This window comes from Eleutherodactylus coqui, chromosome 2 (assembly GCF_035609145.1).
Source record: "Eleutherodactylus coqui strain aEleCoq1 chromosome 2, aEleCoq1.hap1, whole genome shotgun sequence".
Taxonomy (NCBI): Eukaryota; Metazoa; Chordata; class Amphibia; order Anura; family Eleutherodactylidae; genus Eleutherodactylus; species Eleutherodactylus coqui.
The window spans coordinates 143,208,402-143,225,424 of record NC_089838.1 but is presented as its reverse complement, the minus strand read 5'-3'; the positions used below and the strand labels follow the sequence as shown (position 1 = coordinate 143,225,424).

The window sequence follows — 17,023 nt, the reverse complement described above, 5'->3', positions numbered from 1 at the left end:
TCACAAAAACTTCATGTGTAACCTCAGCCTTATACGAGAGTAAACTACCTTTAAGAGGGTTTTCTTCTAAAGAATGTATAGCATATTGATAGGATATGATCAGTGGAGTCCAATTACTAGTAAACAGCTTATTTGTCTATTTCTATGTGACTTTAACGGGGTTAACGACATAAATACAGCCACCTAGCTGTTGGCAGGGACAAATTGGTTATCACTATTTGTAGGATTAGGTCAATGGAAAACCTATTTAGCACCCATGCAAGTGACTAGCTATCTTGATGCTTAAGGCCAGCTGCACACGGGTGGATTTGCATTGCGGAATCTGGAGCAGACATCTGCCTCTGGATTCTGCAGCAAATACCGCCCATAACACAATATGAAAAAATGCATTTTCCTCTACACGAGCGGAAATCAATTGCATTTTTCCGCTCGCGGAGTAAAAATCTGAGCATGCTCTATTTCTGTGCAGATTCTGCACAGACGGTTAATGGTAGCCGTCCGAACCATAGTCCTTCTGCAATGACATTGCGAAAAAGTCACGGATTCCACGTCATCGCCTAGCGACGACACAAGAAAAACAGGGATTTGAAGAAAAAAAACAAAAAACTGTACTGTGCATGTCCGACGGCTCACCATGCAGTAGAAGCAGAATAGGCTCACCATGCAGACCATCTGCAGTACAGTAAGGAAGAAGAATTGTCAGGTATGCGCTGATGCCGGCTGGACACAGGGTCGGATTCCGCTGCGGGCTCCCGCATGCAGAATCCGACCCGGCAGTGTGTAGCTGGTCGAAATTGTGAAAGTGATGAATTTAAAGAAGTGGGTTAGTATGCAAAAATAACAGTACTATTTGTCTGAGGTTTGGATATTTAAAAGAGTACTGTTGTCTCTTCATTCATAGAAAGGCTACAGTTTTAAGATTAAAAGATTAAAATCCACTTCAGGATTTCCAAATATGGTCAGGGGACTCATCTTCTTCCCAAAAGTTGGGGTTCTTGCGGTGACATGTCAAACATTTACACCATATTCTGTAACTAATACACCGATGTCTGAGGTGGAAAAAACAGATACTTTTTTTCTAATCTGGTCCTAATTTTCTGAATATTCCTAGTTTTTTTAAAATTCTATTTCCTGTACATGGTTATGGAGGAACCCATCTTGCCTAATCTACTAACGGCATTCAGAGAATTATTTACAGTGTTCACATGGACCATAGGAACCTGTAGATAGGAAATAACATATTGACTTTATAGGAGAATGCTCTAAGCATGCTCTGTGACCTGTGCAGAGGTCACTGTGCAAGGAGGGGAGGAGGTCAGCTGTGATCATCTCCTATTGTGAATAATGGATCCTATGTCATCTATAAATAGGTGTGACCCTTTATTGTAATCTTACCTGTGATGATGATCACTACTGAAAAGTGATTTCTACAGAACAGGAAGACTGTTATTTGGCTTAGTGGTCAGAATAAAGCTGTAACATATTAGGATTTTTTAATATACATAGTGACAAATAAAATAAAAAAATATTGAACAATATGTTTAATATAAAAACTTGATTTAAACAGTAGGTCATTTTCTGATTCCCTTTAAAGTTGAAATGCGATTTTTGGACTTTTTTGTGTAAAAGTCACAGACTTTTCTATGATCTCACTTCAGTCACATCCACTGTAAATATACTATTTAATTTATAGTAGGAGTGAAGTAGAAAGTTGCTTCATAAAGCAATGTCTAGCTAATTCAGCTAAAGTGCATTAAAAGTGGACTTGTTATTTATTTAACATTGTTACAGTCCAATTAAGTGTATCTATGAAAAAATTTTTTGATGAGATAATAAAAAGGGTTTCAACAATTACTTATAGCTGGAAAGGTGAGTGATCGTATAAAATAATATGTATCACCGAGTATATAGTTTGACTGGACCTTTTTAAAGTAAGCCAGACGGGTTGCAGACTATTTGTAATGTGTGCGCCTGCAGATTCATCTCTGTTCTGACAGGCTTCTTTGTATTCTGAGTTTTGGATATGGAGTTGGCATACTGACTTTTATAATTATTAAAGAACTTGATTTAAAAAGTTAAATTAGAAACGTCAGATGAAGCATGACTACCAATTCAAGGCTGTCAAGGAAAGTGTGTAATCTGAAAAAGTACATAGTTATTTCATAGCGGGAACAATACATTAGAAGATTTAGTATTGTAATTTGGACATGTCAGATTTTGTGATTTCATTAAAATGAGCAACAAATTAAATTTTCTCTGTGAAAAAATATTTAACCTCTCAAGTGCCATTACTGAGCAATTTCAATAAACTAAATGTGCATGTTACATGGCAGACAATACATAGTTCACAACATACACATGAAATTTTATCAATGTACTATGGTTGCATTAATATTGCTTGTCTCTTGCTGTACACATGTAATGCAGCGATATGCAACCACCCATATTCACCCCTGTACAAAGCCATAATATTATGTGGTGCCATATGCACTGATGAGAATATGTCACTGTAACTCTTATTGTGATGTCATTCTAATGCTGAAACTGCATCGCATTGCTTATCTTATTTGTACCCACCGAGTTTATGCACCCCCTGCCTGTAGATTAGGAGCTGGCACAACTTAGTTTCCATAGTGTCACCATTCCCGTGTTGGGTGATGACACCAGGAATAGTGAACCATGTTCCTGGACTGTCATCCCACAAGAAGACGTGTTTGTCAGAAGGGGTCATTATGCTGGTGTTCAGTGTCTGAATTAACGGCGGACTCGGTGGCGCTAGAAGCAACACACTGCAACATATGTAGGCGGCGTTTAAGGTGCACCTTTAAATATATGAGTGTCTGGTGCCTCTAGAGGGTGTGCTAAGGGTGAAAGGTGAGCAGTGAGGCTTCTCTAAAATTGGACAGAAACTTGAGTCTAGGCAGCCACCTAAGAGCACGCTGTTGGGCTGTGACAAAAAAGTGGATGGGAAGTGATTGGAGCTTGAGTAAGAACAAAAGAGTGGAATCTCTCTCCAACTGCTCTGAGTGACAGCAATAGTTGGAAAGTTCCTAGAGAGGGAAGCCTTCAGAGGTGTCATTCAGAAACGGTGAAAGGACCACAGAGGTTGGTGAATTTGAAAGAATTGTCGAAAGAGAGTTGATAGATAAGTACTATTTACAGCATTGTAATGCCGCAACAAGTTTAGCAAATGGACCGGCTACCTATGTCCTAAACAAAACTTATTCTGACTCAGACCAGAAAAGAGTATATGTGTTGAAGATAAGGGGTACTCTTAAACAGGCAGTGTCTCAATTAGAGACTGTGCACTTGAACTGGGACCACACTCTCAGAAAGTTGCAAGTGGGTTTGGCAAGTTGTTGAATGCATGCAGCAAATGCTAGTCAGTTTGATTCGGTAGTAATGTAGCAATCACAAACACTGGAGGTGTGAGTGTGTCATAGACAGGTGGCTAGTGTAACCCTGTACATAACCATTAAATATAAAACTGGTCATAGATTTATAGTTGAAGAAGTAAAGGTTGCAGTTATTCCTGGCAACTTGTGCCTAGTTTGCTGAAAGGGTCGCCTGTCACATTACGAGATTATTAAAATCCCATAGTAGGTGAGGGGCTCTTATATATATTGTATTTGGGCAAATCTGTTAAATAGTTTTTTCTCCAGTGTATTCACAGAGGAAAAGGAAAAGTCAGATGAAATGCATAATGATAAAGTAAACTCTCCATTAAATCTCACCACTTTAACCAAGGAAGAAGTGCAGATCCGCCTCACAAAGATTAAAGTAGATAAATCGCTGGGTCCTTTTGGCATACACTGCTGGGTTGTAAGGGAATTAAGTAATATAATGGGCAGACCATTGTTTCTTATATTTAAGGACTCTAAAACACAATGTTCACAAAAGTGATCAAAATGGTACAAATAAAAACTAGAGCTCGTCACACAAACAGTAAGCATGTAATGATGTAGGAAAAAAATAAAAAGAGGGTTTTTATTGTGCAAAACGAGAAAAACTTAATTAATGTATAATTTTGGTATTGCCATAATCGTACTGACCCGCAGAAAAAAACAATTCATGTAATTTAGGCTGCATGATTAACACTGTAAAAAGAAAAAAAACAATCGCAGAATTGATGTGTTTTCTTCCCCTGCTCTCTAAAAAAATACATTATATGTACCCAAAAATGTAACAATAAAAGCTACAGTTCAAAATGCAAAAAACAAGTCTTCATATGGCCATGTTGATAGAAAAAAAAGGTTATGGCTTTTGAAAAATGGAAATGAAAATCCCCCAAAAATTGTCGTATCTATTGGGGCAAAATACGGTTAATTAAGGAAAATTGTCTTATACATCATTGTTTTTTTGTATTCCTGCCTGGATCAATATGCCTTTTTTTCTGCCTAACATACTATGTTGCTATGTAAATTAAATATTATTTCCCCTAGTGGGACCTGAACATGGTTAACCAGTTAGTATTACAATTACATAAGTGAGGGGTTAACTTTCATGTGTTTCAATTTAAGAAGGAGGAGTGCCTATTTTATCAGAATGATTTGATCAGAAGTCTACTAATTTAGGGCTCTTTCACACAGCCGTAGGTGTTTTTAGGCGCAACCACTGGCGCCATAGAAATGCGTGAACAGGTGCACAAATCAAACGTTTGTGCGCCTGTTCAGACAACACAGCCCTGGTGCATATACGCCAAGGCTACAATGTCGTTGGGAGACAGCTTAGCTATCTCCCCCTTCCCTCCCCCTCACCACCTCACCTCTTCTCTCCTCCCCTTTGACTGTTTGCAATGGGAGGGAGTGGGATGGGGGTGGAGCTAAGCTGCCTCCCCCTCCCCGTCCCTTGTCCTCTTGGGGTGGAACGGGGCAGAGCTTAACTTCGCCCCATCCTGTCCTCTCCCATTGCAAACAGTCCGAGGGGAGGAGAGAGGAGGAGAGAAGGGGGAGGGAGTTTAGTAGTCATGTTGCTAAACTCCCTCCCACCTCCCTTCTCCAGATGCTGTGACTGGCTCCCATAGAAGCCTATGCAGCGGCTGACATATTCCGTCCGGAAAGATAGTTCCAGGACTATCTTTACGGCTCAGCATAAACGTGCCCGGCACTATATTGGCCCAGCTGGGCACTTTTATGCTGCGGGAACACGGCCATGTGATCTGATGCATTAGAATCCAATGCATCAGATTGTAGCGTATATCGGATAGCCGTGAAAACGGCGGCCGATATACACTCGTGTGAAAGAGCCCTTATTATGTATCATCAGGGGCAGATTGGCCGTTGACTGTTAATTGGCTAGTTGGGTTCTGGGGACAGTGCAGGGCTGGACAAACCATTGATGCAGTCAGCCCTTTCTGAGTTAAATCTTTTGGGGAAAGTAAATTTACTAATCCTTAGTCTCAGGATTGGTGAAGTCCAGGGATTGGCTGCAGCTGTCATGTGGCCTGAAGGTCAGCAGGGAACCAGGGTGGTGTAGACTGCAGAGTCCGGAAGCAGCAACAGAGGTGAGTATTTATATATTTTTTTTAAATTTTAATGCATAAAACTGACATCATGAATCAATGAAGGGTATGAAGGGACATAATGAATCAATGAGGGCCATACAGGGGTATGATGAATTAACAAGGACATAAGGGGAAATTATTACTGGGACCATAAAAGGCATGTATTACTGTAAGCATTATTAGTGAATTGAGCCATTTAAGGGGAAATAAGGAAGTAATTATCACGAGTGGGGGGGGGGGGCACTATGGGTAGAATTACAACTATCTGGGGCACTATGAATAGAAGAATGTGTACACATATAGAAAACAAGGGCAGGTGGCTAGAAAATTTTGGAGCCAAAGATGTGTGCATGTCATTCTGTCGAAATAAGTTGTGACAAGCTGTTATGGTGGTCTAGGCCAGATGGCGAATAAAAGGGAAAGTGAACTACTGCAGTCAAAGAAAATGTTCCCTGTGATCACTTGTGAGTAAGAACTTGGACTTTAAGTAAGCCGTGCACCTATGTAATATTGTAAATTATGGTAAATAACATGATTTCCAATGAGAAAGGAAACTTTCATCAAAGAAGAAACAAATGCTTTTGAGTAATGGAACCACTAGCCCGGGTACCCGATACAGAATGTATGCAATACAAAATGTGACATTTTAAGTAAGAAAAGATAATATTAGAACGTGCGCATGAACTCGTTTGTATTGTATCCAAAAGCTTCCCCCTGCAAGAATGTCCAAGCTGTTCTTCTCAAAATTGAGTGCCTCTCTTGGTCTGAAGAATATTGGGCATGCTTCGGTTCGTCAGTTTGTACGAGTACAATTCGAGCGGCCGCTTGTCACTTGTATTGCTTCTCAAGTCAGGTGTTAATTTGCTCCGGAGCTGCAGCTACTCGAGTGGCTGCTATTTTAAATGTGGCTTTTGTCGTTCTGCTCAAACAGGTCCTTCGCTTGCTTGGCATCTTATATCTAAAACACTAAATCTGTTTGTTTGTGTATACAAATGTCCAGTTCTAGTCCGATTTGAGTAAAATTTGGCCTTTTTTGTTGCCAATAGTAACCAATCATAGCTCTGATTTCATTTCTTATACTGCTGAGGTAAAATGAAAGCTGTGCCGTTATTGGTTGCTATATATTATACTGCTGAGGTAAAATGAAAGTTGTGCTGTGATTGGTTGCTAAAGACAACAGCTTTCAATCCTCTTAGTGCTGAGGTAAAATGAAACATGTGCTGCGATTGGTTGCTATGGGCAACAGTTTTCAATCCTCAGTGCTGACAGAACATGAAAGTTGTTCTGTTATTGGTTGCTATGGGCAACAGTATTTAATCCTCTTAGTGCTGAGGTAAAAGAAAAGCTGCTCTGTGATTGGTTGCTATGGGCACCAAAAACAGTTTTTTCCTGTTTGTTGATTTACTGTTAAACAGTTTTTATAAATGAGGGCCGGTGTTCATAAATTTGCTCCATGAATTCCTGTCTGGGGACAGATCATTTTTGCAAACTGTTATTCACATGGACATCCAAGGCGGAATTAGAAAGACAAAATGGGCAAATTATTGGTGGCCTCTACCAGGGTTAGACTGGGGCTAAAAAGCAGTCTTGAAACACAGGTTTCAATGCTCAGTCTGACTCTTCTAGTGAGAATAACTTGCTGGAAATAACCAGAAATACTAAATCGAGTCCGTAGAATCCATTGGTGAAAGCAAATTTCGGGGTTGCTGTATTAAAATTCAAGCAAAGGCAAAAAAATGTAAATAAAGTTGCATAGACAGCAACATTTCTGAATTTCTTTTAGCCTATAACCTTCTCCCGGCCGAGATTATACTGTGTGCAAAATGTCATGTCGGTCGGTCGTACAGTTTGTGTGCGATGCTCCAACAAACATACATTGACAAATATAGAGAGGATGGGCTAGGGTCCCTGTCTGGGAAGAAATGCAAAGCAAAAATTTGTCAGTAAAGTAACGCCTCATTGATTTATGTTTCATTGTTCCTACCATGATATCTTACGGGAGAGGGGCAGGAGGAAAGGAGGACAGAACGTACGAAACAATGTAATATTTATCAATGTAGCACGTTTATGCATAATTTTAAAAATAGGGTGAAAAATCTTTACTGTAAAAATAACTGCTCTTTTGTGATTGCTTGCCCCAAACCACATCTGCATTTTCATCAGCAATTCTTTATCAAAATCCTATAATCCTGAACCTGGAAAATTGATTTTGCTTTCTTTCTTTAAATAAAAAAAAAATAATCAAAAGAAATGGCATTCAAACTGTATCAGACAACTCATCACTGAAATGTATCTTCAGTTCTAATATTTTTTTAAACTCATCCTTTACTACATTAAAATTAATTTCTTAAAGGGGGTTGACTTATTAGAACAAGCCCTGTCCACATACCCTATAGAGGCATACAATCATTGTATTGTTGATAGTCAGAGCACTTAACTTCTGCAACACTGGCTCCCCATTTGGAGGACTGTGGAGGACCTGAATGGTTCCAATGTAATGCCACACTTCTCCTTTAACACTTGCAACTCATCAGTTAAAAGGGACACTATCATCACCTTTGAGTCACATAAACGACGTTATGGGTCTCAAAGGGGAGGGAACGGGGAGTCCGAGCAGCTGTATTCCATACTTGCCCCATTCCAGCACTGTGTTCCCATGAAGTTGTCACGCACCAGCAGCTTCACTCTTTCCACACGCGCACCTCCCAGAGAGATGAATGGGAAAGACACATGCTGAAAAAGTTAAGCTACTGGTGTGTGCCAATTTTAAGGGACACAGTGCTGGAACGGGGTAGTATGAAACACAGCTACCTGGACTACTTGTTCCCTCAACTTTGAGGCCCATAATGTAGTATATGGGGCTACAAGGTGATGACTGTCACTTTAATTGCTAGAGGATTCTCTATTAGAGCAGTCATTGTCAAGAAGGGACTCTAATATCTTTAATTTAAAGTCGTAGCTTCATTCCTTAGGTACAGAGCTCTGATGACCTTTTCACAGATATATAAATATTAAAATCTGAATAACTCAAATCTCTGAATCCAGACTAAAAATAATAAGAAAAACAATTCAATGAATAAAATATATACCCAAACCTACATTTAACTAGATTAGGCACAGATCTTTCCACACTGCAAGAACAGTATATGGACCTTTTGCTCTTTAATCACTCAGCATATAGTTCCTCCTTTAAGGAAATCTGTCACTTACTTTTAGCCCTATAAACTAAGCTAATGAGCTGATAGTAGATGACCCATTACAACCAGAGAGGTAAGTGTTATACTTACCTCCCTCATTGTTCCCCCGGTGTCAGTGCTGAAAGCTGCTGCTCAGTGCATTGAGTAGCGCTGCTAAGTAGTCCAGCCATTATAAATTTACAAAGGGCAGGCTACTTAGCACATTGTTCGCTGCACTGAGTGGCGGCTTTCAGTGCTCACACTGTGAGAACCATTGGAAAGGTAAGTATAACGCTTACATCCTCAGACTCAGTGGGTCACCTATTTTTGGCCCATAAGCTTAAGGCCCATTTACACTGTACGAATGTCGGGCGAACTATGCCCAACAATCATCCCCGCACATACTTGCTCTCATGTTGTCACACAGGAGTAAGTATTGCTGGCTCACTCACAGAGCGGCCAGCAGGGAGCCAGGGCGGGCGGAAGAAATTTTACTCCTCGCTCTCCCCCACCCCTCTCCATTCACTTTAGCAGCGGCTGTTCAGTACTGGACGGCTGCTGTGTTAAAGGGGTTGTCCCGCGAAAGCAAGTGGGTCTATACACTTCTGTATGGCCATATTAATGCACTTTGTAATATACATTGTGCATTAATTATGAGCCATACAGAAGTTATCAGAAGTTATTCACTTACCTGTTCCGTTGCTAGCGTCCTCGTCTCCATGGTGCCGTCTAATTTTCAGCGTATAATCGCCGGATTAGACACGCTTGCGCAGTCCCGGTCTTCTTCTTTTCTGAATGGGGCCGCTCGTGCCGGAGAGCGGCTCCGTGTAGCTCCGCCCCGTCACGTGCCGATTCCAGCCAATCAGGAGGCTGGAATCGGCAATGGACCGCACAGAAGAGGTGCGGTCCACCGAGGGAGAAGATCCCGGCGGCCATCTTCAACCGGTAAGTAAGAAGTCACCGGAGCGCGGGGATTCAGGTAAGCGCTGTGCGGATTTTTTTTTAAGGTCCCTGCATCGGGTTTGTCTCGCGCCGAACGGGGGGGCTGTTGAAAAAAAAAAAAACCGTTTCGGCGCGGGACAACCCCTTTAATTGTTAATTATGGTCATGAGGTGCAATCCACAATATTGTCACTGCTTTCTTGCCAAGGACTAAATACTTTATAATGTTTAAAAGCTAATGAGCTACCTATGCTGAGTATACTATATCCTATATTGTAGGGAACACATATGCAATATTACTACCCTAGCTTCATACACTACAAAACGATCAGTCTCAGGTTGCTTGAATTGTGAATCTTAAGATGCCCATGTTTTAGGGATATAGGCAATTCAGGTGTAAATACAGCAGTGCAAAAAGCCAGATTTTATATTGAAGTGTTTAACCTTTGGTGCATTTGAGATATAATGCAAACAATACATTTTTCAAGTCATGTCATGAACTGGCATGTTATTTACCCAAGCCTATTTCTACTGTGTGTTTATCAATGTGTTTATCAAATGGAAAGAGGTGGGCATATCTAAAGAAGATTATAATGCAGTCTGCAGAAACTGTAGGGCAAGGGTCAGAATAGCTAAAGCTAGTAATGAATTTAGGCTTGCAACAGAGGCCAAAAGCAATAAAAAGGATTTGAGGGTATGTCAAGAAAAGTCAAAGATACTATTGGATATTTACAGGATGAAAATGGAGAAGATCCCGGTGGCCATCTTCACCAGGTAAGTAAGAAGTCACCGGAGCGCGGGGATTCAGGTAAGCGCTGTGCGTTTTTTTTTTTAAGTCCCTGCATCGGGTTTGTCTCGCGCCGAACGGGGGGGCTGTTGAAAAAAAACAAAAAACGTTTCGGCGCGGGACAACCCCTTTAAGTCAGGGGAGAGGGACAGGGGAGAGCGAGAAGTGAAATCTCCTCCAGCTGTCCCGGCTCCCTGCTGGCCGCTACTTCAGAGAGCCAGCGGTACTCACTCCTGTGTAACAGCATGGGAGCAAGTATGTGTGGGGACGAGTGTCGGGCATTGCTTGCCTGACATTCATCCAGTATAAATGGGCCATTAGTTTAGGGCTAAAATTAGATAACAGAGTCTCTCTAACAATTTAGTAATTGTGAGCAATGAAATAAATTAGCTCACTTACAATCTAATAGAGAGTAGGAAGATGCTTTTACTATGATAGTGACACTTCTAATTTACTGGGCCCCCATGAAACTACACTGGGGCCCAAATATGCTTTGTCCACCCCTGTGCTTTACCGTAGTGTCATTTCACTCTCCTACTAGATCAGTTACAATTGCTTTTGCTGCAAACAAGATACTTTATCTTTGCTTAATTAATTGTTGGGGAAGTTAATGAAATGGTAGACAGTAGACATTGACAGTTCAATTGAAAGGGGTATTCCAGGAATTTACAAATATCTCACATTTTACCACAGCCTGCCTCAGTGAAGCATTCAGCAACACCTTTTGTTTACCTTAAATGAGTGCTTGTGCTGCAATCACTCATTTAAGCTTAAAAATTGCAGTGCATCTATATACTTGCAATTTTCATGCAATCACCCAAAATTAGGACATATAGTGATTTTTCAATCTCGCAGCATTGCTGCGAAAAATCACTCATGTGAAAAAACACATTGAAATCAATGTGTTAACACATGCGAGTTCAGTCCATATTGCTATCGGATGGAACTCGCATGTGAAATCTACCCAGGTAAATTCACCCTAAAGTTGAACGTCTTTGGTATTTGTGCAGACTGTCTATGATTTTTATTTATGTTCGACTGTCCATGGTACTTTCTTTTTTAAGCCTGGGAGTCAAAGAGGAGACAAGAAGTTTTCAGTGAGTATGTGTGGCAGCTAGGCTGCATTGCAGAAGCAGGGGATAATCCTCATTGCAGCTTGTGAGGTAAACTGCAGCCCTACAGGCACTGGGTTTCTGGCTCCAGAAGATCAAGCTGAGCAGCAGTACCTAGAGAAGCTGAAATATTTCTCTTCACTGAGACAGTGTGCACTGTCCTTCCCTTCCTCCACCAACTTCATGGCAATCACAATATGTGAAGAGCCAGCTGTCAGGCTAACTGACTCTGTAAGTAAAAGAGCTAGTGCATTGAAAGAAAGACTGTGTTATCGCCCTAAAGGCACATTATTATCAAGGTATCAGAATGGCCTGCAGAATGTGCTAAACGGGCATTCTGATACATGCAAAATGACATAGAAAGTGTTAACACCTGGTGGGAATGGGGCATGGCAGGAACTGGATAAAAGGAGCAGATCCTGCCAGACCCAAGGGAGAAGAGACAGTTTAGCAAAGCTGAAGGGCTGTTAGCCTGAGGTCCCATGTGGAACAGTGAGAGGCGGTATGAAGAAGCCACTTTAGGAACTCAAAGCCTGAGGTCCCATGCGGACCAGTGTAGGACCTGTCACCCCACCTGAAAGAGAAGGATACCCTCTAGATGCCTGAAGTGGGTGGTTAGTGATAGGGACCCTGTGGGTTTGTGAACCCTGGGACTTTTGTATGCTGTGTATGCTGTACATGTTAGTTGCTATGTGCAATAAAAACTGGCAGGCACCAGATTTTAAAGAAAACCCAAGTCTCCTGAGCCTGTTTACACATGTGGTGCCCATTTCCCGGACAGAGAGGCCGGCAATCCGCAAGTGAGAGATCCCAGGCGAGAAACTCCCTTTCCACAATATATATTATATATTCACTGCATATATAGAATTTCGCTGTATGATAATCCCCTGGAAATTAGGATTGTTCTCTTATATGAAAGTAGACTGCAGCTATAGCAGGTGACAGGTGACAGGCTCTCACATCTTATTCAGCTATGTGAAGCAATGAGTGAAGCTAGATGCTCATTATTAGTTTAGTGGGTGGGATTTAGTATTCATGAGCTGTATGTGGGAGGAGAATACAGAGTGAACAGGCAGAGATACAATCCAAGGGATTATGTGAGATGTAGTAGAGAAGCACAGGAAGACTGTGAACAGGAAGTACTGATATAAACAGCAATAAAGCACAGTGGGTGCAGAATGAGGAGGGCAGCAGAAGAAAATAGAGGAAAGGTAATGGATGGATTTACTATAGCATTGTGAGATGATTTATGATTATTTTGGAATTTGACTTTAATCTCACAATACCCCTTTAGGCCTCATGTCCATGGGAAAATCAGGCCCGCCGCGGATTCTTCATGGAGAATCCCGCAGTGGGTCTCTCCTTTCCCGGGGACATGAGGCTAAAAAGAAGAATTTACTCAGCTGTCCGGACACTGCGGACCTGCCCTCCGTCACTGCCGGATCTTCTTTCTTTGGCCCAGCGGATGTGCTCAGCACGCTGGCAGCGTGCTGCGCGCATGCGCCAGGCACTCCATTTTTTTTAAAACTCCTGCTCAGGCGCGGGTGTACCGTGGATCCGGACGGCTTCCGGGAGCCGTCCCCGCGGCAGACCCGCACTAAAATGGAGCATGCCGCATTTTTTTTCTCGCACACGCAATCCGCGCCTCAAGGGGAAAATGACATCCGCAGGTATTTAACTACCTGCGGGTGTCCAATGCATCCCTATGGGGCGCGGATCCGCGTGCGGGAAAAACGCTGCGGATTTTAAGTCTTCTTTTTACCGTGGACATGAGACCTTAATGATCTTACATAGGCCAATGAGAAATAAATACTAAGATAAACAGAAATATTTTCCAAACAGTATGAGTTTATATTAGTTGCCACTCCAGCATGGCATCAATGTCAATTCTGCATAGTAATAAAATGTCAATGATGCTTTGTCCTTGCTGGACACTACACACGTCTCTGTTAATAACTTGCAAGCTATAGCAATCATAACACCTCTCATCCAGAGAAGGAGAATTTTATGTGACACACAAAATCTGTTTGCTATCAATTCTGCAAACACAGCATCTGCCAGATTGCCAAGATCTATCTCAGGGATGAAAATCAATTAATATTCTAATTTATCTGTCATTATTGGTCACAGTGCATTATTCATCCCAATTTAGAGTCCTACATGATCATTTTTGAAAGACATATGTGGTAATATTTTCTCACTTCATATTCCATCAGTGCAAAGAATGATTTACATAAAGATGACATAAAATGTTAAATAACCCTCCCACAAACTGTGAAAATATATTTTATGTGATAAGAACCGCCATGTACATAGTCTACTTAATCACACATTTAGTGATCAATTCTAATGATGGAAAGTAATTTGCTATGCTTCACATAACTTTTGATGGGGGTCATATCTAATTCAAATGGGTGGGGTAATCTCCTACCCAGACAAAAGATAACATTAAAAAGGGGATTACACTTGTTTCTAGGTTTAAGTGTAGCATAAATAAAGACTTAGTAAATAGCATACTTGTCATGGCATTGCTTGCTTTCGAGCCTTGAGTTAGATTCCATGCTGACGTCAGTTTCTGATCACAGGATGTGCCTGCCACATGTTTCATTCAGTTATTGACATCAAGGGTTAAACCTCTGACTGCTGCTATTTAGCAGAAGAGCTGGCTAGGATCATTGACAGCCCAGTCAGTTGGTCAGAAACCGTCTTATGATATCTAAATCAGCTCCTCGTTGCTTAGGGTGCTGGTTATACTCTTTGTATTCTGGCCCTGTCAGGACTCTCAGCATATCTGTCTGTTAGGCTGTCAGTTGTCAGTGTTCAACACTCCATGTCCAGTCCTTCCATAGTCTCCGGTTTCGTTTCCCAATCTGGTTCTCTGGTCTCCCAGTTCCCCTCTGATGTCAGACCTTGCCATGTGCAAGCAGTGGGGTCGCTGTTTTCAGGGTGAGTGCTCTGCTTCATGGCAGCTCCAGTTGGGGAAGTTCAGAGGGTTCCTTTCTGTTCAGCTCTTAGTCATTACCCCCTGTTATCTGTACAGTCCTGTATCTAGCATCTTCTGGTAATCTGTATACACATTGTCCAGATTGCTCCAGTATCCTGCTCTTCTTAGTTTCATTGGCAGTTCTAAACAGACATCACATTACTCCACTATTACTCTCCTTATATACTTTCTTATTACTTCATACTCCTTCCCTAGGACAATAACTTGATGTTCCTTGTCCCCACTGTAAAACTTTAATGCGGCCTCCAACCTAACAAGTGTTATATTTAAGACAGTTTTTTCTTTCCTGCGTGGCAGAGAGGCTTTTATGTCCAAGTATTAATGTTACCCCTACAAGCCGAGTGACAAAGCTACAACTCACCCCAGAAACATATAGTTCCTGTGTGACTCGTATAAAAATGAAATATACTAAAACTTTGGATTTTGGATTATTACCAGGTGACAGGATTTATAATGAAGTAGCAAGTCTTTCAGCATCCATCAAATACATTCTGCTGATATGACCTTGGTGTAACCAGAAAGTTCAACAAAAACTGTAACAATGCTTAAAACTCATTCTCAGTATAGTTTTATAATAAAAAGTGAATTACTGGTCTAATCATATGGTATAATGTTATTATTAATAAAAAAAATGCATGCTTCCATTTGCTTTACTTACAGGGAATTTTATTCAGCTCATTCATGAACTTCTCTTTGAGCTTTGAAAAGTGATTATCTTTCCCATCGCTTGGAGCCATGGCTTCTGTGGCATTCTCCCGTGATGCAGGTGCAACATTTGTTGCTTGGGGTGCTGTCATTGGCTGGGACTTCATTTTATCCGTAAGGAACTACTGCAGATGAAAGAGAACAATAAACTGTTATTTAAAAAGTATCAAGATGAAGTCTATTTCCCAATTACAGAAATTATTAAAAGCTGCATCTGCAGTACACCTGCTCACTACAGTAAATAATATTATCCACTTGTGCATCCATGTTTGTGTGCTTCATATAATAATTAACAAGGTACAAAGAAAACATTTCCCCATTTCATAGACAACATTGTAGTCTCCAGATCCACATCATACGTAATAGGAAGTGGATCACTCACAGATAAAGGGCAGTTTAATTGCAGGGAATTAAGAAAACATGCAGCATTTTCTTTTCTGTACAACTCTGGAAACACCTCCATATGTAAGGTAAAGGGAAATTCCATTTTCCCATTGTGATTTGTTTTAGGGAATACTTTTGACTCCTTAATGTGTGCTTTTTGTTTTTAAGGAAAGTCTCAATCTGTATAGGCCCATTTAAACACAACGATTCACGCTCAAAATTCACTCAAAGCCATCTTTTGAGCGATAACCGTTGTGTCTAAATGCACGGACATCGTGCAGTTTTCGTGCATGATTTGTTCCTCCCTCAATTCTAGTTTTCTACAATTGAGTGATGAACTCTTATCAGCAGTGCATGCAGGCTGTTATCACAGTTGGCAGTGCTGATAAGACTCTTTCAGCTGATAATTCACAGCAGGACGAGAGCTGTGGAGAAAAATGCAGCTGTTTGCTTATGCAAAATAGCTGTATTGTTCGCCTAGTGATAGCAGCTGTGTCCAACTCCACCTCCATAGCTCTTTAGTAGCTAATTAGCTACTATAGACTATGCAAAGATGATCGCTCAAAACTGTCACTCAAACTGTTGTTTGAGCGATCATCTTTCAGTGTAAATGGGGCTTATTGCTTGGAACAAATGCTGGAAGGATTGGGTAACACCATCCATAATCTACTTCTATAGTTTCCCAGTGTGGATCTGCGAACAAAAATTTGGGGGGTAAAAAGGGCCCACTAGGGTTAAATTGTAACCAATCCCAAAACAGCCTTTGCCATAAACTGCAACCCTCAGTTGGGTGCCCTTAAAAAGTAACCTTTATTGATGTGTAATAAAATATATTGTGGTGGAAATTAATAAAGAAGATCAGAGTCTCAATATAATGTGAATAGGTGTAATGCATTAGACAAAACCAGTCTAAAGGGCCATTTAGACACAACGATTATCGCCCAAAATTCGTTATAATGATTAAAAGGGAGCAATAGTTTTGCTTGTAAAGAGGGACATTTTAACCTAACGAAAATCGCTGGAAAATGGACATAACTGCCGGCATTTCAGTCGTTAGATTATTGTTCTATAGCGTAATTAAACGATAATGGAGTGATAGTTTGTTTGAAAGGTGTGTGCATTTAGTGAAGGGGAAAAAAAAGAGCTTCTTTGTATCGGCTCGTGAAAATCTTGTCTTTAAAAAACCTAAAATTGACAAACACCAGAGGTTTGCTTTAAACAAGATTAGAAAATAGTTCTGTCTAAGAAAGGGGGTTTTATGGAGTTTTTCAACAAACTTTTGTTCCTTTATGACATAACCAGCCTAAGGAAAATGGTAAAAAAAAGGAAAAGGAGAGAATGTAATTATAATCTGCAGCAGCCCGGAGAAAGACATTTGGTGGTAGCATGGAAGTACAGTGTGATAATTTGC

At 40.9% G+C, this 17,023-nt stretch overlaps 1 protein-coding gene across 2 annotated transcripts in view; it reads right to left on the bottom strand.

Annotated features, from left to right (window-relative positions):
- Positions 1 to 17,023, bottom strand: part of SYT1 (synaptotagmin 1) — a 565,005-nt gene that overhangs the window by 193,772 nt on the left and 354,210 nt on the right. For both annotated transcript variants that reach the window (XM_066591696.1, XM_066591697.1), the window contains exon 6: positions 15,182 to 15,353. In XM_066591696.1, coding sequence (XP_066447793.1) covers positions 15,182 to 15,335 — 154 coding nt within the window. In that variant the 5' untranslated portion in view covers positions 15,336 to 15,353. The remainder of the gene's footprint in view (positions 1 to 15,181; positions 15,354 to 17,023) is intronic.